We start from the raw sequence: 25,113 nt of genomic DNA on the forward strand, positions 1-25,113 counted from the left end.
CTCCACTCACAGAGCTTGCTTATTTAACCTGACCTGGCACTCACCCAGTGAGAACAGTCTTGTGCCCAAAGGTATTTGTCAAAAATAATCAGCTGCAATTGTTTAACATCAGGGCTGCCTCAGGCTGTGATAACAGCTGGGACAAACAATAACCAAATCAAAACGCTTAAAAAAAAAAAAAAAAGCAAAGGCAGGGAATGTGATATCCATACAAAGCCTAAAAAACACTGACATATTCCCTAGAATCTAAAAGGTTCCATGCAGGCATAGGGCTGTGTGTGTGTTTAGGTTGTACACACATGCTTATGGAATACCTGAGAAGGTGCTAAGCTCTCACCTCTAGCTAAACCTGATACTTGGCAGAGACAGGAAGTAAAGGCAAAGATGGAGTTATAAGCTACCTGATAAAGCATTCCAAGCATGCTCCAACATATACAATCTGGCCTCTCTGCAAAAACTGAGAGACTTACTGGTTCCATTCCAGGAATGTAAGGAAATCTCTGTCCAATCATTAGCTGACTATTAAGCTAAGTGGGTAGAGATTTCACTGGTCACACATGACAAATAATACAGAATTTACAGAAGTATAGTGGACCCTTAAAAACATAGGTTTGTATTGCATGAGTTCACTTATACATGGATATTCTTTTGCCTCTACCACTCCTGAGACAGTAAAATCCACAGCTCCTCTTCTCCCTCCTCCTCAGCCTATTCATTGTGAAGATAATGAGGAAGATGACCTTTATGATGCTCCACTTCCCCTTAATGAATAGTAAATATATTTTCTCTTCTTATAATTTTCTAAATAACATTTTCTTTTATATAGCTTTGTTGTAAGAATACATATAACACATAAAATATGTATTAATTGATTGTTTATGTTATTGGTAAGGCTTCCAGTCAACAGTAAACAGTAGGCTATTAGTAAAGTTTCGGAGGAGTTGAAAGTTATACATGAATTTTTGACTGCACTTAGGGGGTACCCCTAAGTCCTGAATGTTCAAAGGTTTGAACTACAGTTCAGAAAAGTCACAAATGACAACAACAAACTGTAGGGAGTGAGAAGAATCTGATTTCTGGAGCTGCCACATTATATTATTTCATATGTCCCATTTTCAACATCAAAAATTATAAACCATAAAAACACCATCCAAATAAACAAGAAAACATGGTTTGTGCACAGGAAGAAAGCAGACAATAGAAACTATCCCTGAGAAAGCCCAGAAATTAGACTATACTGGACAAAGACTTTAAATCAGCATTTTAAATATGATCAAAAAACTAACACTGTGTCTCAAGAAATAAGGAAAAGCAAGCGAATGATGTCTTACCAAATAGAGTACCAGTAAGACCAAAATAATAAAAAAGAACCATATAGAAATTCTGATATGAAATGTATAAGAACTAAAATTTAAAAATTACTAGAAGGGCTCTGCAAGAGAGCTGAACAAGCAGAAGAAAGAATCAGCAAACCTGAAGATATGTAGGTCAATTCAGATGACTTGATCTGGGGAACAGAAAGAAGAAATTAACAGAGCTTTAGAAATCTGTGGGATCTCATCAAGCACACCATCGAAGACATAATGGGAGTAGTAGGAGAGGAAAGAAAGGAGCAGAAAGAATATTTGAACATACAGTGGCTGAAACCTCCCTAATGTGAAGAATAGCTCTAATAGGCTGGGCGTAGTGGCTCACACCTGTAATCCCAGCACTTTGGGAAGCAAAGGTGGGAGGATCACTTGAGCCCAGGTGTTCAAGACCAACCTAGATAAAATAGTGAGACTCTGTCTCTATAAAAAATGCAAAAGTTAGTTGGGTGCAGTGGCACATGCCTGTAGCCCCAGCTGCTTGGGATGCTGACATGAGAGAATTGCTTGAGCACAGGAAGTTGAGACTGCAGTGAACCATGACTGCACCACTGCACTCTAGCCTGGGTAACAGAGTGAGACCCTGTCCAAAAAACCCAAAGAAGAACATTAATCAACACATCCTAAAAGCTCTACAAACTCTAGGTAGTACAGACTCAAAGAGATCTACACGTAGATACATCATAATCAAACTGTTGAAAGTCAAAGACAAAAAGAGAATTCGGACAGCAGCAAGAGATCAGCAACTTATAGATAAGGGATCCTTAGTAAGTGGTTTGTTTAACCTCTCCAAAGAAACCATACAGGAGAGAGGCAGTGGGATGACATAAAAGCTGAAAGAAAAAGACTGTCAACCAGGAATTCTATATCCAGAGAAGCTGCTCTTAAAAATGAAGAAGAAATTAAGTCATTCCCAGATAAATGAAAACCAAGAGGAATTAGCTGTTAGCAAATCTGCCTTTGAAGAAATGCTAAATGGAACCCTTCAGGCTGAAATGACAGGACTCTCCAATCCACAGGGAGAAATAAAGAGTAGCAGTAGGCCGGACGTGGTGGCTCAAGCCTGTAATCCCAGCACTTTGGGAGGCCGAGGTGGGTGGATCACGAGGTCAAAGAGATCAAGACCATCCTGGTCAACATGGTGAAACCCCGTCTCTACTAAAAATACAAAAAAATTAGCTGGGCATGGTGGCGCGTGCCTGTTATCCCAGCTACTCAGGAGGCTGAGGCAGGAGAATTGCCTGAACCCAGGAGGCGGAGGTTGTGGTGAGCCAAGATCGTGCCATTGCACTCCAGCCTGGATAACAAGAACGAAAACTCCATCTCAAAAAAAAAAAAAAAGAGTAGCAGTAAATGTAACTATAAATATAAACAGAAAAGACAGTATAATTGTGGTTTTTGTTTGTAACTCTTGTTTTTATCTTATGATTTAAAAGACAACTGCACAAAGCACTAATTACAAATCTGTGCTAATGAGCATACGCTGTATAAAGATTTAATGTTTATGACAGTAACAACAAAAAGAAGTGGGGAGGGTAGGGAACTATGTAGGAGCAAAGTTTTCATACGTTATTATAATTAAGTTCATATTAATCCAAATTAGATTGTTACAAATTAGAGTATTAATTGTAATCCCTATAGTAACCACTATAAAAATGACTTAAAATATATAGTAAAAGAAACAACAAAGGAATTAAACTGTCATACTAAAGAATTTCTATTTATTACAAAAGGAGACCATTATGGAGTTGAACTGTGTCCCCTAAAAAGATGTAAATGTAAGTCCTACCCTCCAGAAGCTGTGAATGTGACATTACTTAGAAATAGCATCTTAATAATCAAGTTAAAATGGGGTCATAATGAATTAGGGTGGACCCTAATCCAATGACTGTGCATAAGAGGAGGACATTTGGAAACAGAGACAGAGAAAAGAACGCCACGTGAAGACTGAGACAAACATTGGAGTGATATGTCTAAAAGCCAAGGAATGCCAAGGACTGTCAGTAACCACTGTCAGCTGAAGGACAAGAACAGAACAGCTTCTCCCTCAGGGTTCCCACAATACCCAGTTTGTGGTACTTCGTTACAACAACTAAACCAGTACAAAGGTGATAATGAAAGAACACAGCAACAACAGCAAAAAATGAACAAGGGTTCTGCAGAGGTAGGAAAAACAAATGTAGGAGCCACTTAACTGGAAGATTCATGTCTGAAATTTCAACCGATCAGAATGTAGGCTGATATTCCATATAACGTTGCAAAATAAATGCTGACACAGACTATCCTTTTAAAAATATTTTAACGTGGCTGGACGTGGTGACTCACACTTGTAATCCCACCACTTTGGGAGGCTGAGATGGGCAGATGATGAGGCCAAGAGATCGAGACCATCCTGGCCAATATGGTGAAAGACCGTCTCTACTAAAAATACAAAAATTCGCTGGGCATGGTTGTGTGCGCCTGTAGTCCCAGCTACTCAGGAGGCTGAGGCAGGAGAATCACTTGAACTCGGGAGCCGAGATCGGGCCACTGCACTCCAGCCTGACAACAGAGTGAGACTCCATCTCAAAAAAAAAAAAAAAAATTAAACTATAAAGACTACTTCCTTTTGATCATATATCAGAAACAAACTTAACCACAGTATTTTCTCTAATCAATGTTATATTGACAGTAAACTTTCTGCAGCAGTTTTTAAAAACACTCAATAATACAATGCTATAAAAAGATGCCATTTCCCTCCTCACACTACTGGACAGTTGGGGGTTTTCAGGGTTATGCTGAAGCATCAGGTTGATTTTCTCTGGCCTGCATGCAGCATCCTCTGATCCTAAAAGTGATTTATTAAACATGGACTGTGCACACGGTATTTGATAGTTCTAAAACAACACATGCAAATAAAGGAGCTCCAAGCAGTAGGAGTCTGTAACGATAATAACCCTTATATTTCCAACTTAGGACACAGTCCTTATTTACTGTCAAATGATATTAAAGAATTTTTTAACTTAAATTCTGAAAGCTTAATATTTTCAAGTGGAGTGTTTCTGTGGTAGGTACAGGAATATGTAGAAAACAGGTATATATTAGACCTAAAAGCAACAATTGAGTATCTTGGAAATAAGCAGAAGCAGACGAAGGAAATGGACTTTGCTTTCTGACAAATACGCAGAATGTCCCTCAACTCTTCTATGAACCATTAACTTCATTACCCACGTTTCTGTTCTACATCATGAATCACCTGAAAATTCCATTACCTCCCTGGTATAAAATACAAGGATTTCATTTTATTAAGTGCTGAATTAGCAAGTGCCTAAGGTAGCCTTTCATGGGCTGTTAGAGCAAAGGAGTCAATACACAGAGCATCGGAGACGAGAAAAGGGTAAAGGAAACTATGTGGATTGCCTTATGTGCTAGCCATTCCCTGTGCTTGTGAAGGAATGTCCAAGGCAGCTTTTCTCAATGGTTTGAGCATAAATGATTTCCTAAATGAATGAGAAAGATAAAGCCCACAGGTGGCGTATTATGGAGTTTGAACTACACTAATTTTGACAGGTGACATGAAAGCCTTCTCAGCTATTCCGGGTAAAATTAAGGATTCAGGGGACTGGCAATGTAAAATGCCTCTTAAGATGTAAATTAAACCATACACGTATCTAATGCCCTCCTATACAGATGGAAATGTACACTAGAATACTAAAAGATGAAGTAGGAACAGAGGTGTGTCATAGTTGAAAATGTAAATTCTCAGGTTTTTCAAGTATGTTAGAGTGAGAGAGGTCTTTATTTTAAAAGATTGTTTCCTCAAAAAATATACAGAGATATGACCCAGAATGGATATTCAACTGTGATGATAATATTCCTCCCCTCTCCTCCCCTTCCCTCTCCTCCCCTCCCCTCTCCTCCACTCCCCCACCTCCCCTCCCCTCTCCTCCCCTCCCCCACCTCCCCTCCCCCGCCTCTCCTCCCCTTTCCTCCCCTTCCCTCTCCTCTTCTCTTTCTTCTCTTCTCCAGATACAGGGTCTCGCTCTGCCGTTCAGGCCAGAGGGCGGTTATAGGATCACAGCTCCCCACAGTCTCGAATTCCTGAGTCCAATGATGATCCTGCCTCAGCTTCCTGAGTAGCTGGGACTATAGACGTGTGCCACCATACCCAGCTAATTTTTTAAAACTTTTTGTAGCCAGGTCTCACTGTATTGCACAGGCTGGTCTCAAACTCCTGACCTCAAGCAATCCTCCTGCCTTGGCCTCCCAAATAGCTGGAATTACAGGTGTGAGCTACTGCAGCAGGCCAAACATTAGTTTCTTTATAAAAGATTTGCTAAGGCCTTTTCACTCATCATCCTGACAACTATTGTATCCCCATGTTCTTTTCCTCTCAGGAAAACTGTCGTCTCTTTTGGGAACAAATATCCATGTGTCACTGTATTTTATAAGCATCATTTAATAACTTGGGTCAATGGCAAGAGGGAAAAAATGATGGCGGTGGTTGAGAAGCTCAGAAGTTTTGTTGTTTTGTTGTTAACTTCTATTTAAGTTCAGGGGTACATGTGCAGCCTTGAGACATAAGTAAACTTGTGACATGGGAGTTTATTGTAAAGATGATGTCATTACTCAAATATTAAGCCCGGCATCCATTAGCTATTCTTCCTGATGCTATCGCTGTTCCCACCTTGCCATGGCCCCAGGGATAGGCCCCAGTGTGTGTTATTCCCCACCATGTGTCCACGTGTTCTCATCATTCAGCTCCTACTCATAAGTGAGAATCTGTGGTACTTGGTTTTCTGTTCCTTTGTTAGTTTGCTGAGGATAATGGCTTCCAGTACCATCCATGTCCCTGCAAAGGACATGACCTCATTCTTTTTTATGGCTGCATAGTATTCCACAGTGTATATGTACCACATTTCTTTATCTAGTCTATCGTTTGATGAGTATTTAAGTTGATGCCATGTCTTTGCTATTGTGAATCACGCTACATGAACATACCTATGCATGTGACTTAGTAACAGAAGGACTTCATTCCTTTGCCGATGTACTCTATAGTAAGATTCCTGGGACAAACGGTATTTCTGTTTTTAGGTCTTTGAGAAATCTCCACAGTCTTCCACCATGGCTGAACTAATTTACACTCCCATCCATAGTGTACAAGCATTCCTTTTTCCCCCTACTCTCGCCAGCATCTGCTATTTTTTCACTTTTTATTAATAGCCATTCTAACTGGTGTGAGATGGTATTTTGCTGTGGTTTTGATTTGCATTTCTCTAATGATCAGTGATTTTTTTTTCCATACAATTATTGGCTACATGTATGTTATCTTTTGAAAAGTTTCTGTTCATAGCTTTTGCTCACTTTTTAATGAAGCTAATTTATTCTTGCGAATTTGTTGAAGTTGGCGAAGTTCAGAAGTGTATACCACGATGTGGATTAAAGCATCTCAGGACAACCATAAATGATCTGGCTGTTTATATTCTCACACTAGGTTTAGCCTCTCATCCCTGCTTCCTCATAATATTGACGCTGGAACTGAGAACGACGGTAAGCCCACAAGACAGTTCCCTGAATAAATTACTGATGGTCACAGAAACAGAATTTTTGAGTAATGCATTTTCTAGTTATGTTCTTGTGTTCCTCAGGAAGAGAGAGGTACCCACTATTTTCAACATTTACCCACAAAATAACTCATTTTCCCCAGAAAATATACCTGGCGCAGTAAGGATAAAATAACATGCAGCAGCAGCAAAGTGCAATCTATTCTGCAGTAAAGTCCATTTTTAAGTTCATTTATTTTGGGGTCCTCCAGCCCACATGTAATCAGGAGCCTTACTCACCCAGAATTAATGTTACAAACAAAGACTCAGTATTAGGAAGCAATAAGCTTTGTACATTTTTCTGAGGAGTAGTTGAGATCAACAAAAGCTTTGGCTTCTTGAGCAGGGCTGGAATGAGGGGCTGAAGACGGGACAAGGGAACAAGCGGGCAGTATCACAGAACAAAGAGGCTGAGACCCAGGTACGGGCAGAGATGCAAGTGTTTTTAGTGGAAGGGAATGACTAAAGCCTCCTGAGGCTCAAACCCAGATCTAGCAGAGAAGCTGAAGAGTTAGGATGTTAGGTAGAGCCTATGAACTTGCTGAGGGGAAGAACCAATTCAGTCTCATCGCTTATCAGTATTAGTCAGATCAGTTAGCAGGCAAGACAAGGACATTCCTTTCATCCACATATTCCCTTCCAGAGGATCTTCCCAGCTCTCAGAATTAGGCTCCCAGTGAAGCATGACAAACAAAAAAAATGTATATGGGCTGTTTTATTATTTGATAAAAGTTTGCTCTCTTGTAATATTCAGAAAGATGCAAACTTCTGTTTCCAGTTTTTGGTGTTTCACTGACCTCTTAAAATTTATTCACGAATGCCAGGGTAAGAATCAACTAGAGCACTGATGATTATAAATGGCAAAAAACAGTGCCAAGAGTTAGATCAAACCACACACTGACATGTCTCAAAAGCTATATGTGGATGGTTGATGCAAAAATTGTTCCTTTCCATTTCCTTGCTGAAAATAATCTAGCATGTCTTTTTATCCATCAAGGGGGGGAAAAGATTTTGTATACAACTGTGCAGAATATATTTACATATTATTCTATTATTCTAGAAAGTATAAACCCTAAGGAAAAGAAATGTTTAAAGACACGGCTTGAACTGCTGATTTCCTTTTGGAAAATCTGTATTGCTTTGATGAAACATAAGCACAGCATGTATTGAGTTTGCTATTACTTTGAAACTATGAGGCATTTTTTAAAACTCAGCCAATGCAAACATATTATTAATGTTCATAAATTACCATGCAACAAAAGTCCTTGACAAGTATCTACTGTCTTTCACCGGATGAATCTATTTGACTAAATATATAATTAGGTTAGAATATAAGGTCATTGACGTAGAAGTAAACATACAAAAATCTAGGGTAGCAGGAAGCTGATTTGCTATCGTGATTAAAAGATTTCCAAACACTATTTGTAATTAACCTTATGATGACATGTACCATAAATACACTAAATGTAAATCCTGAGCAATATTATATATTTTAATTCAAGCTAAATAAAATGTAGCATAATGTCAATGTGCATATTAGTGTCGACGTTTTTTGGAGATATTTTACAGAGTAATATGTTTTAAATATATAATTTGTTTGATTATAATTTGAATATGGGAATATTCCCTAATAAGCACGTGCAATCAAGATTAATCAGTTTGCCCTCTCTGGTGCAAGTTGTAAGTAATGTACTAAAATTCTCATACAATTTTGAGACATGTAAATCTCTCTCTTTTTTTTTTTTTTTTTTTTTTTTTTGAGACAGAGTTTCGCTCTTGTTACCCAGGCTAGAGTGCAATGGCCCGATCTCGGCTCACTGCAACCTCCGCCCCCTGGGTTCAGGCAATTCTCCTGCCTCAGCCTCCTGAGTAGCTGGGATTACAGGCACACGCCACCGTGCCCAGCTAATTTTTTGTAATTTTTAGTAGAGACGGGGTTTCACCATGTTGGTCAGGCTGGTCTTGAACTCCCGACCTCAGGTGATCCACCCAACTTGGCCTCCAAAGTGCTTGGATTATAGGCGTGAGCCACCAGGCCCGGCCGACATGCAAGTCTCTTAAAGGGAGGTAAGTGACTTTCTTCATGACAGAGGGAGGACCAGGATAACTTTTCGTTTGTTTGTTTGTTGCTTCAAAAAGCTTTATTTCCATTTGGTCCAATGCTTGTTAAGGTAGTTAGAAAGTTGGCTACTGGCTGGAGGGAGAGGCTTAGGCAGAAGCCCTGTTACTTTGCAAGGGCCCCTTCAGAAGTCGCTGGCCTCAGGAGGCTCTTAGTCGTACTTGAGAGTGAGCCTTTGGAAGACAACTCACCCAGCCCAGCCTGTGGGCCGGCCAGCCTGAGGAGGTTGGTCAGGTGGTCCACCCATCTTCTTGATGAGTTTCACTTCCTCATCTAGGAAGTGACTCTCCAGAAAGTCACAGAGATGGGGGTCTGTGTGGGCAGAACCCAGGGCATGAAGATCCAAAAGGGCCTGGTTCAAATTTTTTGAACATTTTAACTTTTATCTTAGGATCGGGGTACATGTACAGGTTTATTCTATAGCTAAATTTGTGATTGGGGTTTGGTGTGCAGATTATTTAGTCATCCAGGTACTAAACATAGTACTTGACTTTCTATTTCTGAACCTCTCCCTCCTCCCCCCGGTCTCCCTCCTCCCCCATCTCTCTCCTCCCTCCATCTCCCTCAAGTAAGCCCCAGTATCTGCTGTTCCCTCTATCTGCCCATGAGTTCTCATTATTTAGCTCCACTTCTGAGTGAGAGCATGTGGTATTGAGTTTCCTGTTCCTCTGTTAGTTTGATAAGGATAACGGCTTCTAGTTCCATCTATGTTCCTGCAAAGGGCATGACCCTGTTCTTTTTTATAGCTGCACAATATTCCATGGTGTATATGGACCACACTTTCTTTATCCAGTCTACTGTGGATGGGCATTTAAGTTGATTCCATGTCTTTGCTATTGCGCATAGTGCTGCAATGAACCTATCCATGCATGTGTCTTAAATCCATAAAATCCAGATACTTCCTATTTTCCCTACTGCTCAAGAGCTTTAATATCTTTTTCCTATCAGTCAATCCACAAAAGTAAAACCAAGACAAACTGCCTGATTTTAATTTCTCCTCTCTAGCGGAAGATAAGAAGCAGGAAGAGAAGAAAGAAGTTAAGAGCCTAGATAACCTACAAATTCAATGATGATATAGTAAGCTCATTTGTTCTAGACAGTCCTAAAGATACTATCTGTCACTGTGGTAATTTAGCAGGGCAAGTAAACACAATGCACTCCTTAGATGAATTTTCCCTAACCGTTCAGTATATCATCACAGACGTGTGACTTATGAGAAACAAGTATGACAACCATTTCCAAACTCTTCTAAAACCAGATGCTCAGCAGACTTCAGTGCGTGAGGCATGTAGTCAAGGAACGGTTAATAAGCTCAACTTTGAGCTGTCACATCATTCCGTACAGATTTATTAAGTGTATGAAGAGTGTGTGATCACAGGCACTGATATGCAAAGTTGTATAACACAACACCTCTCTTACGATGTAACTGTCATGTTGGATTTGTACATAAATAAGTAATCACGATGCACCATGATGACCGCCCAAAGAGACGGACACCTGTTGAACAGAGGTGCTAGGAAGCACAGAAAGCATGTGGGAAGAGCTTGGGAAGGCTTCCTTGAAGACGCAGTAGAGTAGAGAGTGTGTGCAAATTAGAATAGACTAGAAATCAGTTCGGCGCCTAACTGGCTATGTGGTTTAGCCGGTTATTTAAGCTTTCTAACCTACGGCTTCTCAATTAACAAAACAAAAATAATAGCCAGGTACCGTGGCGTGCACTTGTAGTCCCAGCTGAGGCAAGAGGGTCACTTGAGCCCAGGAGTTCAAGGCTGCAGAGAGCGATGATGGCACCTGTGAATAACCAGTGTGCTCCAGCCCGGGCAACAAAGTGAAACCCCACCTCAAAAAGTGGGCAAAAGAAAATTGAGGATAATAACATCTACATAGCTAGCCTGTTGTAAGAAGAAAAAGAGATCACACGAGCAAAGCACTCAGTTTCTAGAAAACAACAAGCACTTGATAAATTGTACTGATTTTATCGGTTACCAGTGATTTCTGGTGTCTCATCAGCAGGAGCCATTGTGCCACTATCACTGGTCTCACGGCACCTTGTTGTATTATTTTCAAACTGAATTTTAGCTGTAGGCTACCTATCACTAGGAGGACAAAACTAAGCAATGTAGTTTTAAGAGTAATCAAATTCATTAACCGCTTCACTTTCTACAGGGTCAGACTTCATTAAAGAGGAATATGCGAGGGTTATTACATTAGCAATTTCAATAGGAAAGCAAACACAGGGAAAATACATCCGATTTGCCACTACAGGAGCAATATATTAGCCAACACATTAGTAGCAAATATTAGTATGTCTGATTAACACATTACTACCATCATCACATGGTAAGTATACAACGAGAAAAAGATGATGTAAAAATTTCAGGCTGGATAGGGATGGCTCATGCCTGTAATCCCAGCACTTTGGAAGGCCAAGGCGGGTGGATCATCTGAGGTCAGGAGTTCAAGACAAGCCTGGCTAACATGGTGGAACCCCGTCTCTATAAAAATACAAAAATTAGCCAGGCATGGTGGTGGATGCCTGTAATCCCAGCTACTCGGGAGGCTGAGGCAGAAGAGTTGCTTGAACCCAGGAGGCGGAGGTGGCAGTGAGACAAGATTCAGGACACTGCACTGCAGCCTGGGAGACAGATCGAGACTCTGTCTCAAAAAAAAAAAAAAAAAAAAAAAAAAAATATATATATATATATATATATATATATGAAGGCATCATAAGGGTACTACTGAAGGAACAAAGGAATAAGAATGTAATAGAAAAATCAAGTACCCTGAATGTCCTAAAGGGCTTATTCTTAGCATTTAGGCAATAAAGACTTTAAGATGCCATAAAGCATGTTTACTGTTTTATCTATTGATTCTATTATCACATGCAAGTTTACTACAGGATTATATAAGCTCATAGATATGTTTCTTCAATTCCGGGGTGTTTTTCTCACAATCTATATGTTTGAGGTATCTCTTGTCAGCTATATAATAATTTAAATAAATCCTATATTGCTTTATAAGGGCACTGATATTAAAATAAGGTTTGCAGATGTTCCAGACAGACACTTCTCCTTCTCTTCCTTTTATTACTCCACATGTATTCAATATTTACTATATAAAGTGCCACACACAATGCTAGACTCTTGAAGAAACCTGAAAAGTGATCATGTGTTAAGTGTAACATGCATCCTCTATTCCTATGGAGATTGAATAAAATGTACTCTTAACAGATGTATCTTTCCTCAGCATACTTTTAAATAATGATAAAAACTTTGGTATTTTCCTTTATTTAACTTTCTCTTTTAACTGTTCATTTTAAAAAAACAAAAGTTGGTAAAAGGGTTTTTTTTTTTTTTTTTAAATCTGCAAGTCAGGTGAATAAGTGAACAGAGAATGAAGAGAAAGAAAAACAGCCCAGCCAAGTGCTCTCTAATTAAAGACTGTTGCGTGAAGCATCTTCCAAAAACACAAGAAGGCTGAGTTTACCTATAAAATTCTCAAGAAACCCTTGCCCTGAAGGTATTAAAGCATCAGGGTAGTTATTTCAAGACTGGATTCCTTCAATCCCTACAGTTAAGAAAGTCACCACCTTCATTTGCTGTTATATTGTTTCTGTGTTTATCTTGTTGTTTTCGTATTGGCAAACTCTGTTCGGCACCCTTCAGATAAATAAAGTAATTTCTATAGAGTGGTCTATGCCTAGTGAGAGGAAAATAGAAATTTACAAGGTATTGCTGTGCAAAGCACCGAGGAGCAGCACCAGACCTCCCTTCCCTACTGCCCCTTTTGACACTGGGAAGCCTTGCAAGCCTTCTGGGGCTCAGTCACCTTTTCTGTTACATGAGGATGTGTCTGTGGAATCCTGAGTGCTCTGTGCTCTGCCATGCAGAGGAGGATGAGAAGAAACAGCCAGGTGTGAAGGTCTGGTCAAACCGACAAAGGAAGAGTTTGAGCAGTAAAAGCTCTGACTTCGAGATGGTGTAGACCTTTGATTGTTGCATACCTTTGTTCCATTTTGCTCTGTTTCTTTTGGACGGCCTTCTCCCTGTGTGTGGTACCACAGCCTGGATTCCCTCCTGCACATAAAGTGCATAGGAGTGGGTGGCTTTCCGTGGGGAACAAGTCTCACCCTTGAAACTCATTTACTTCATCATCTTTTGCTGCCTCTTCTGGCCAGAGGTTAGGATTTCAAAGTTCAAGTCTACAATTTATTTTATGAAGAAGGCTCTTCCCTTTTTTTTTTTTTTTTGAGACAGTCTTGATCTGTTGCCCAGGCTGGAGTTCAGTGGCACAATCTTGGATCAGTGCAATCTCTGCCTCCTGGACTCAAGCGATTCTCCTGCATCAGCCTCCTGAATAGCTAGGATTATAGGCACCCGCCACCACGCCGGGATAATTTTTGTATTTTTAGTACAGACAGAGTTTCACCATGTTGGCCAGGCTGGTCTCGAATTCCTGACATCAAGTGATCCACCCGCTTCGGTCTCCCAAAGTGCTGGGATTACAGGCCTGGGCCACTGTGCCTGGCTGGCTCTTCCTTTGTTCATTCTCGTATTCACTCATTTATTGAGCCACTACTGAGTGGGATAGATCCAGAGACAGATATAACAAGGTTGTTGCCACAAAGTGATAATGCAGGAGGAAAGGCCAACACGATACATACTTCAAAGAATTTTAAAAATAGAATGTCATGACAATCAGAACCTGCTGTCACTCCAACTATGATCTCTGAACTAAACATCTAGTGTTTTCCAGGCAAAGTATAAGGTTGTATTTCACATCTTTTGTTGATTTTTAGAAGCTGTCCTGGAGCATCTATTCAGAGGTCAAGAAGTCTGGCGCTACTTCAGGCTCTGAGCACTAGGATTTGCTATACACGCAGGATTAGCTGCTGCAATCTTGTAATCAATTAAAATGCTGAATTTATTCCATGGAGTATTGGGTTAGTTACCCTCAGAGCCAACACAGGAATGCTTTCCCCTGTGTTTCTTCCTACTTGAACTTCTCTATCTGTTATGGGTCCCTGGATCCCTGATCAGATCTTTTCCAAATCAAAATAACTGGCGCTTATCATACACCTTATACTGACGGGGCCTGTTTCCCTTTTTACCCACCACACATCTAGCGAACCTCCTGGTCTTCACGATGTATGCCTCACATTTACTGCAAACACAGCACGACTGTCACGGCTCTTAGCATATTTGATTTTTTTTTTTTTAACAGAGAATCACTTTGCTTTTTCAAGTGTTGAGTCAAAGCGTTAAGTAAAAGTTGACATGCCTGCAACTTATTTTTAAATAGCAAATCATAATCATCCCACCCTTTCTAAAGTACTAAACTTAACATATAAATCATATATCCTTACTGGAAGGAGCGAGCCAGAAAAATGTAAATAACAAAATTAAAATTGCTAAGCTACCTCATTATATATTTATAACTAACCATCAAATTATTAACTCTGTTTTCACAATTTCTGAAATAGGTTGTTGATATTAAGGAGGCTGTTCAACAGAAACCTCAACAAGTAGAGTCTTAACATGAAATCGACAAAACACCTTTGAAATGGTTAGCCATCCATTAGCATTTGCATTCAATTTCAGCAACTGTGGCTGCTTTCAGCTTTTTGGGATGTTAGTTTTCTACGCAAACATACTGCAAAGAACATACCTGATAGAAAATAAAAGTGACTTGTTTCCATGCTTTACACGTGACTTTCCAACAGCACTAATCAGATTTTACGTCCGTGACCATGGGACTAAGGTAATTACTTTATTTCTCTAGTAACCATCATGTGTCCTAGCAGGTACTTCCTCATTTATACGATTGCTCCCCTGTCCATATTCTTTGCTCATATTTACTGTGTCATTTGGCACCAGGTAGCACAGTTAACTGGACAATATGCCTATTTTTGTCTAGTTTGACACAGCCACTTAAGGGTAAGGATCCCCGTCTGTGGAAAGGTACGAAAACAAGGGCAGGGATCTCAGAATCGCCTTTGTCCACAGTGATTGCCATGATGTCAATAAATGAAAAACAAAGAAGGAAAACTCTCTGAAGGAAAATGTCACATATTCAGGGATAAGCGTCACCGTGGGAATCCAGGTGCCACAGTAACGCATGTACGAGTCACTTGGCAGAGCACCTTGCCCTGTGTCCCTTTGAGTCCACTTCACCCCTATGTATCTCCGGATGAAGGGATGATATTGAAAGTGCATCCTCAAGCTTCAGGCACAGCACCATTTCTGACATGGCTAAGAGTAGTCTGGATAACACAATAGCGACTACGGGCTGCAAAATTAATGCAACGTATGAGCAGTTCTGAATCACACAGGGGTCAAAATGGAGGAACTGAGGCAAATTTATGTACTGGAAGATGGAAGGACTACAAACAAGAAACAAAGAACTGTGACACGGTGGCAGGTATTAAAAAAATTGGGGCAATGTTAATTAATGGCGAGAAAGTGCTGGCTGCCAAGGAAGGGGATTTGGAAGTCTTGATGCATTCTTGGAAATATGGGACTACAAAAAAAAAATGTGAAGGAGTTTTTAAATGAAGCTCATGCGCAGATACTGAGGCTGCCACACTGTCTGGATTGGTTAGTGTCTACGGCAGCATGCAAATGGGGTGCTTTTCCTTACCTCCAGATGCTCTAAAATATAGGGTGGATTTGTCATGCCAAGCCTCAGCATTGCTCCCTCAGGAATCACTTCAACCAGTTTCCACAGGAGTGTGGGGAGATCGGTGCCAATATCTCTGCCGTAAGCCCCCGTGTCTTCACTGGTCAACCATATCTCACAAACGCCCTCTGTGAATCAAAGGAGATACTTAACAAATCTGTGGCAGAGCTGTTTCCTTCATCATACAGCTGCTCGCTTTTTAATGCAGTATTTCTCAACACCATTATTCGGGCAGTCTGGGTATTCAATTGCAGAGAGAAAGCAGCTATTCCCACAGTGCCAGTGGGTTATTAAGTTCATTTTATGAACACCAGAGAGTTACAACAATGTTGCAAATGATCAGTGTGTCCTATGAAGTGATTAACATTCGCAGCCAATCAGTTCAACGGTGCTTACCCCAAAGCACTCTGATGGAGACAAAAGCCTCAGTCCCACCTCAGAGAATACCTATTTTATTGAACACTCTAAGCCCTGGGACCGAAACAGTCACTCCACAGAATAAGCGCTATCAGCAGTTAACTCATTAATCAGTATGGCACCAACCTAAGGAAAAATGTCAAGTGGAGTTAAGGTTTAACTCACATATTATTAATTATAAGGTACCCATTTTCCCCATAGCAACTATTCTCGTCTGTCTTCCTTATTCAATTAAAAATAGTATTCATTTCATTGTTGCATCCAAAAAAGTTGGTTGCTGCCTACACTGAGTGTCTGTGTTGGAAAACCTGTTTACTGACAGCTTGCTTTCTATTTTCCATAAATCAGACTCTAGAAAAATGTATATGTATTTTTGTCGTTGTTATGCAGAGTTCTGACTTCAAATATCATCGCCTGCAATGACATTGCTTCAGAAATCAAGAGGAAATACTTTGGGATTCCCCTCATGTTATTTCAAATGAATAAAACAGAGTTAGCAAGGGCCATTCAGGCTTTCATGGCACATAGAACTTTCTGAATCCACATTCAGTGACATGATCAGCCTGTTTTAAAAGGCCAGATGATTAACAAGGCTAAAACAAACAATGAAGTGAGCCTGTGAAATTTGCTCACGCTCAAGTGGCTTGTGGCTTCTGAAGAACACACACACACAGGCACACAAACTGATGACTTTAGCCTGAACCAAAGTGTAAGTTTCTAGAAAGTGTCTTAAAATTATAATTTTAAATTATCTTTAGTTGACAGAACAGAAGAGTTTCAAGAAGGCATTAAATATTCCTAGCCAAGAGAGACAACAAATAAAACACAGGCTTTTATGTGAATATGGACTTAAAGCTCACAGAATAATAAAACATAAAATAAAGATCTTCACTCCTCTTAAAGGTAGAGAAAAACACAGCATAAAGATTTCCCATCATTATTTTTTCCTTTAACATAAGAAATATAATTACTTTATCAAAAAAACTAAACCACATAAAAACATTTTCACTTTTTCCTGCCTATCTTTTTGAGACATCCACATCCTCTTCCACACCCACAGAACATGGAAAATATAAGGATAGAAATAAGATTGTAGTTTCCCTAAAGAATCAATAACTTAGCATTGAGAACAGAATACACAGAAAAAAAGCTCACTTTAAAAGCTTTTTTTAAAATAAAAAGCTCAATACATTAAAAAGCTGAAGATATTTTTAGCATCTGAAAATCAGTAATATTATGAATATGTGCGTTTTCATAGTTTAAATTAAATACCTAGTTCCAGAAATAATAAACCTTTGCTTAATCTTAATCATTTAATAAAAAGCTTTATCCTCCCAAGAAATAGTCTGGCATGTCCATAGGCTATTTTTAGAGGCGTATAATTTTATAAACACTCTGTACATGGAATAAATCTTTTTCTATTTAAAAAGTAGACTGAAATTAGTGGTACCGTCTTTAATATTATACCTGCCATCAGACACTGGACTCTACAATCTTTTTTTTTTAAAAAAAAAAATCTTATCACAAAATCCACTTCAGGAAAAGAGATTGCTAAGGAACAACATAAACAGATTTTAAAACATTCTGAAAGAGGTTATAAAAACAGGACATCGTCCATAATTTTCCAGTTACTGGCATTTGAACAACACAATATGAATATTTTAAAATGAACAGAATAATTTTAATTTATAATTTTTCCATCCAAATGGTTCCATGTTATGCCTTATGTAGAGAGAGCGGGTTCCTGGAACAGTGCCTTGCTGCTGCTAGATGAATACAGAAGGGGAAAAATCGCTATGAATAGGAATGGAAATAACATCCACGCAGAAACAGCAGCCAGCTCTTAAAGCTGCATAGGTGGGGACCAGTAGCCCCCTGGTGGGCTGAAACTTCAAATTAAATCACATAAAGAGGAAGCAGCTGTAACACTAAATCAGCAATAACAGGAATAATGGTCTTGATGTCGCCAAGATCAAGGCTGCTAAAATACTCTATATAATAGCAACCTGGTTTAAAACACAATGGAACGAAAGAGCATGTGCAAAATGTGAAACCTCTGGACTCGAGGAGAATTTTCCCTCGCCAATTCAATTCAAAATGTGTCAAAGATGATCTTTGAGAAAGTTCAGCTTTTGTCAGGGTGTATTTCAAGCATGAATCCTAATGAGAATGGACCCCTCAAGTAGTTAGGATATGGAAGTAATTTCATACAAAAAGTGATGCTAAATGTGGAATCCCCATGCCTGGCATCCTTTTCCCTGGAAAGTCTCCTGATTACTCACAGCATGGGCAGTTCCTGCCAGGCCACGCTTGCTATGAAGTCACCAGAGCACCTGAGGGTACCAGTAGCCACTCATGGACACACATTGGGACACACGCTTATATCTCCACACTTAATTAGCCAGACATACGGACAGAAGTCCAGAAATCAGCTTCATTCCTTAAGGACTTCAGTTACGAGCTATATTTCTTTGCACACGCAGCACTCAATTCAATATGGCCCTTACCTACTGTGTGCCCTGCCGCTCTTCCAGCTCACCACAGGTACGGATTCACTATTAAACTCGCTATTACCTAACAGCTGGCAAGGGGGCAGTGACTAATGTCTGGGACGCTTCATATCCATCGCTGTTGGTGGTGGGGATACAATGGGACAGTCTTCATGAACACAGCCTTAGACCAAAATGAAGGGCCTGCTGGGCTGGCTTAAAATGGACACAATGTCAGCCACAGTAAGACAGTCCCAGTCTGCACTGTAACTTGGAAGTGGATTAATGTATGTCAGGAAAATAAACACATAAAAATGAAAAAGAGATGCAGGCAGGAGAACTAAGAAAACAGAAGTGAATGTCCATTAAAAACTCCCATGCCTGTAAAAATAAATACATGCAAAAAGAGAAAGTGGTGGGGTAGGAAAGCGGGAGACAGAAATCAGGGTTTTTAGGCATCCAAGGGAAGACTGTACTTATTTCGAAAATTGTTTATCTACCTGACTTTTGTTCGTTTTCCCAAAATTGTTCAGTCTACCCAACTTTTTAAATGAACATGATATTGATCAGATTGTCTACCATCCTTTTGATGCATTAATTTTGGTAAAGGGAAAAGCAAATACTGGGAAGAAAGAATGCACCATACAGGAAAACAGCCTTAAGTTTGGTTATTAGATTCCATTTTCGTCTTACCCAAGCAATTACAGGGCAGCCTATACAGTTGAAACACAAAGCCATTTTCCCCAAAGGCAGATTCCCATCTCCGCTCCACAGCGATTTGAGACGACAGGAGACAGAAAACGTAGAAGACATAAAGGTCTGATAATAAAAGAAGGATAATATTCTCAATAAAACAGTCTCATCACAAAGAAAATCCTCTTTGAAAAAATCAAACTTTGCCAAAACTCATTTTCAAAAGATGATGACTCATATAACTTTATTTATGAGTTTCATTGTAATAAATTAAAATATGGGTGACGACTGATTTCATCTGGTCAGAGAAGTGGCTTTTCTCTAGTAGTTCCTGCTCTATCACTGAGGAAAATTTCCACAATCAGTAGTCTCTCAAAATAAGGACTACAAACATACAAAGACTGTAAATAATGATTATGGGGATCAACAGTTAAAGGGCACTGGAGGGCAGGGAAACCTACATCAACTACACATAACTTAAAAGTTCTAGGAAAATCCGCTAACTTTACCTCACAGTACCCAGTATGTACTCTCCCATCTCCGTCTTTTTTTTTTTTTTTTTTTTTTTTTTGAGACAAGTGTTTCACTCTGTCACCCAAGCTGGAGTAATGCAGCACGATCTTGGCTCATTGTAACCTCCATCTCTGGGGTTCAAGTGATTCTCCTACCTCAGCCTCCTGAGTAGCTGGGATTACAGGTGTGCACCACCAGGCCTGGCTAAGTTTTATATTTTTAGTAGAGATGGAGTTTCACCAGGTGGGCCAGGCTAGTCTCCAACTTCTGACCTCAGGTGATCTGCCCACCTCAGCCTCCCAAAGTGCTGGGATTACAGGCGTGAGCAACCACGCCCAGCCCCTCACCCTGCCTTTACTTTTCCGTTCCCATCCTTTGTTTTTTCCTCTCAATTCTATCCTCTCCACCATCTGATTCCAGCTTTCATTCTCCCACTAAGGAGTAAAGATTAAACATATATTAATTGTTTATTTAATAGGCATTAAATTATCCACTTTTACTTCCTGCTGCTTTAAGAGTCACAGTACATATTAATTGGATTTTTAGGGGTTCTTTCTTCTTAAAAAATAATCTCAGAAAATTCAGAAATTAGGCCAGGCGCGGTGGCTCACACCTGTAATTCTGGCACTTTGGGAGGCTGAGGTGGGCAGATCAGGAGGTCAGGAGATTGAGACCATCCTGGCTAATAGGGTGAAACCCCGTCTCTACTAAAAGTACAAAAAATTAGCCAGGCGTGGTGGTGGGTGCCTGTAATCCCAGCTACTTGGGAGGCTGAGACAGGAGAATCGCTTGAACTCAGGAGGTGGAGGTTGCAGTGAGCTGAGTTTGCACCACTGCACTCCAGCCTGGGCAATGGAACAAGACTCCATCTCAAAAAAAAAAATTTTTTTTTAGAAATTAATATGATCCTTTGCTTAAGCACTTGAAAGGTCCTGGATGTTTCTTCAATGGAGATGCTTCTAAATAATAAGATATATATCCCACCGCTACAAAAAATATAAAAATTAGTGGGGCATGGTGGCACATGCCTGTAGTCCTAGCTACTTGGGAGGCTGAGGTGGGAGGATAGCTTGAGCCCCAGAAGTGAGGTTGCAATGAGCCGATATTGCACTAGACAACAGAGTGAGACTCCATCTCAAAAAAAAAAAATTCCTCCTTAGCTGGGGAGGATATGTTCCAAGACCTGCCCTCCCTGTGGGTGCAGGAAACAGGGATAGTACTGAACCCTATATATACTATGTTTTCTTCATCTGATAACCAAGATGGCTACTGAGTGACTCGTGGCTGGGTAGTGCACGCAGCATAGATATACGGTGGACAAAGGATGAGGCATGTTCTGGGAGGAATGGAGTAGACGGCGCAAGATGTCATCTCACTACTCAGAATAGCATGCAGTTGACAACCGATGCGTTATTTATTTCTGAAATTTTCCATTTAGCATTTTTGACTATGAAACTGCAGAAAATGAAACCTTGGGTAAGGGCAGACAGTGGTATACACAGCCATGCCTATTTAGCCTATTCATTTAATAGTTAGACGGCATAACCCCGTTAGTCCCTTCTGATCTTATTATTGGACAGAAATAGGTTTTATGTTTTCCTTTTAGATAAAGAACTTAATATTACAAAAGACAGAGATCATTATTAGCTAACTCCAAATGACATGTTAATACCACTTCTGCACACTTAAAGAAATGTATTAGTGACCGAATTGTTTTTTATTCTATAATTTAAACATTTTAAACAATGGTAAATTGACAGAAAAATTTGAAGACTAAGTACAATGAACGCCTGTACCTCCTTTGCCCGGACTCAGTAACATTTGGCCACATTTGTGAGCATTCTCTCTCTAAACACAAACACATGAATATTTCCCTCGGAGGCATTTCAGAATTGCAGACATTATGGTTCTTCACCTCTAAATACATCACATGTATCTTCCAAATCAGGAACACTGTAATCACAATGCCATTACTGCGGTTAGCAGACCTGACATTGGGCAACGCTTTCACTCTAGCCTAGTTCCCTGAGCAAGTCACAGCAGCTCCGGCCCCTGTGCTTTAAGCACACGCTGTTTCCTCTACCTAAGATGACTTCTACCCTTTTTTGGATAAGAAATACCTCTTTGAGGCCAAGTGCTCATGCCTGTCATCCCAGCACTTTGGAAGGCAGAGGTAGGCAGATCACTTGAGATCAGGAGTTCAAGACCAGCTTGACCAACATGGTGAAACCTCGTCTCTACTAAAAATACAAAAATTAGCCAGGCACAGTTTTCCAGTAAGCTGAGACCGCACCAACGCACTCCAGCTTGGGAGACAGCACAAGACTCTGTCTCAAAAAAAAAAAAATACCTCTTCATGAAACTTTTGTGACAACTGAGACTAATTTACATGCTCTTCTCCTGTGCTTCCGATCCTCTTGTACATAATTCTGTTAATAGTGTGTTATATTTATTGGTTTGTTGAGCTGGGCACGGTGGCTCATGCCTGTAATCCCAGCACTTTGGGAGGCTGAGGCGGGCAGATCACCTGAGGTCGGGAGTTCAAGACCAGCCTGACGAACATGGAGAAACCCTGTCTCTGGGCATGGCGGCATATGCCTGTAATCCCAGCTACTAGAGAGGCTGAAGCAGAAAAATCCCTTGAACCCAGGAGATGGAGGTTGCTATGAGCCAGTCTCACACCACTGCACTTCAGGCTGGGCAACAAGAGCAAAACTCTGTCTCAAAAAAAATGAAAGTTGGCCAGGCGCGGTGACTCAAGCCTGTAATCCCAGCACTTTGGGAGACGGAGGCAGGTGGATCACGAGTTCAAGAGACCAAGACCATCCTGGTCAACATGGTGAAACCCCGTCTCTACTAAAGATACAAAAAATTAGCCTGGCATGGTGGCGCGTGCCTGTAATCCCAGCTACTCTGGAGGCTGAGGCAGGAGAATTGCCTGAACCCAGGAGGCAGAGGTTGCGGTGAGCCGAGATCGCGCCATTGCACTCCAGCCTGGGTAACAAGAGCAAAACTCCATCTCAAAAAAAAAAAATGAAAGTTATTGGTTTGTCTTCCCCGAGAGAAAATAAGCATTTCCCAGGCAGAGCTGCAACAATCTAAAACACGTACGTCTAGGACCTATTGTGATGCTTAGCACACAGCAAGACCTCAATAAATTTTGCTTTCATCAATCAACATTCAGTTAAAATAAAAAAGAGATGCACAGAATAAGTATATTTCAGCTAACATGTGAAAAGCACCTCCTCCAACACAGACAGATAAATATACATGCATACATATAAACACACATATACAAACACACACACACACACACACACAGAGTGAACAAAAGTGGAGGAGGTTATGTATTAGGCAATGAGGAAATACCAAATGAATATTCTACGGACAATATGGAAATGCAGCTTGAATGTAGCAATGTTTCCTGCATAGTCTCTTAACTATAAGACAAGATTAGCAGTCCTGCTTACAGTTCCCTATTACCCTTCAACCACAGCTGGCCAGCACCGCAACTGAACACAAACCAGCTTTTCACTTAGAGGTATGACTTTCTCTTTAGTTACAAAGAAGTTCAGGCAGATCAACCGCCCGGAAAACAGATTTTTAAACTATTTTTTACTGCCTTAGTAACAAGAGTTAACAGAGCGATGGTATTTCCAGAATATACTGACATCTGTAATTATACCGATTACAGAAAAAAATCGTTGGCATACACTAATGCTGTTGCTAAACAAAAGCAACTTGTTTCTTTCCTTCAAAAGGTCATAACCAGAAAGCATGCTGTTTATTTTCATACTTCTGCAGGAATCTGGAAATAGTGGCAAGTTCAAAACAAACTAAGCACCATAAAAAGATGATGCACCTCCTGGAAACAAGGCGCTTGACTCCCCATCTCTAAAATCTGCAGTAAGCCTCAATGAAGCAGATTAAGTTTATCTTCTTAACACCACAGGACGTTATGCTCCATATATGGGCGTTTTTAATACCCCCAGAGAGAAATGGACAGCAGTGTCTCTGAACAGGTCCTCTTGTGGTTCAGCAGGATGTGAGTTGAGAGAGGTGTTACTCTGTCTTTAAAAATCACAACGGGCTCCACTGCTAGCAGTCCAAACATTATGGAGACACAAAGGAGGAGGAAGAGGAAAGATGATTAGATGCCTGTAATGCAGTTCGTTGTTCCCAGAAAATATTAATTATCAGTTGATAATGGTGATAAAAACTTATCTAGATTTCAAGACTAACAAAGAGCTACAGAACAATTTAGAGGGTAAAGAAAAATTTAAAAAAGCAAAGGATTTTTCATTATTTCAGCCACCAAGCTCAATTACAGAATGAAGACAAATAAGAGCTTACATTTTTAAAAGGACAGCATTTTTATAACTAATGTGTTGGTCCTAAGGGACTTTCTCTATGGGCCAGGCATAGCAGCTCTTTCCTGTAATCTCAGCTCTTTGGGAGGCCAAGGCAGGAGGATTCCCTGAGGCAAGGTGTTCAAGACCAGCCTGGGCAACAGAGCAAGGCCCTATCTCTACAAAATCTAAAAAAATGAGTTGGGCACGATAGTGGGCACCTATAGTCCTAGTCCTAGTTACCTGGGAGGTTGAGGCAGGAGGATCACTAGAGTTCAGGAGTCAAGGTTACAGTGAGCTATGATTGCACCACTGCATTAGAGCCAGGGCAACAGAGTTAAGACCTTGCTTCTTTTTTTCAACGGTCCTTCACTCAAGGTACAGTCAAATAGAACTAAAACGCCATAGTTAAAATTAGAAAATTTTGTCTATTTAAAACTTATAAATTAATCTTTTAAGTACAGATGGTACCCAACTTACAATGGCTTAACTTAGGATTTTTCAACTTTACGATGGTGTGAAAGTGATACACATTCAGTAGAAACCATATTTCAAGCAAACATACAAGCATTCTATTTTTCATTTTCAATACAGTATTCAACAAATTGCATGAGATATTCAACTCTATATTATAAAGTAGGCTTTGTATTAGATGATTTTGCCAAACTATAGGCTAATATAAGTCTTCTGAGCACGTTTAGGGTAGGCTAGGCTAAGCTATGATGTTTAGCAGGTTATATGTATTAAATGCATTTTCTTTTCTTTTCTTTTTTTTTTTTAAAGATGAGGTCTCACTCTGTCACCCAGGCTTCATTGCAGTGGTGTGATAATGGCTCACTGCAGCCTTGACCTCCTGGATTAAAATGATCCTCCTACCTTAGCCTCCCGAGTAGCTGGGACTACAGG

The 25,113-nt window shown here is 40.2% G+C and overlaps 1 protein-coding gene across 13 annotated transcripts in view; it reads right to left on the reverse strand.

Moving 5' to 3' along the window:
- CDKAL1 (CDKAL1 threonylcarbamoyladenosine tRNA methylthiotransferase) overlaps positions 1-25,113 on the reverse strand; it is a 736,106-nt gene that overhangs the window by 277,546 nt on the left and 433,447 nt on the right. For all 13 annotated transcript variants that reach the window (XM_078368217.1, XM_078368209.1, XM_078368220.1 and 10 more), the window contains one exon: positions 15,708-15,874. In XM_078368217.1, the coding sequence (XP_078224343.1) occupies positions 15,708-15,874 (167 nt within the window). The remainder of the gene's footprint in view (positions 1-15,707; positions 15,875-25,113) is intronic.

The sequence above is a fragment of the Callithrix jacchus genome, chromosome 4, assembly GCF_049354715.1.
Source record: "Callithrix jacchus isolate 240 chromosome 4, calJac240_pri, whole genome shotgun sequence".
Lineage (NCBI taxonomy): Eukaryota > Metazoa > Chordata > Mammalia > Primates > Cebidae > Callithrix > Callithrix jacchus.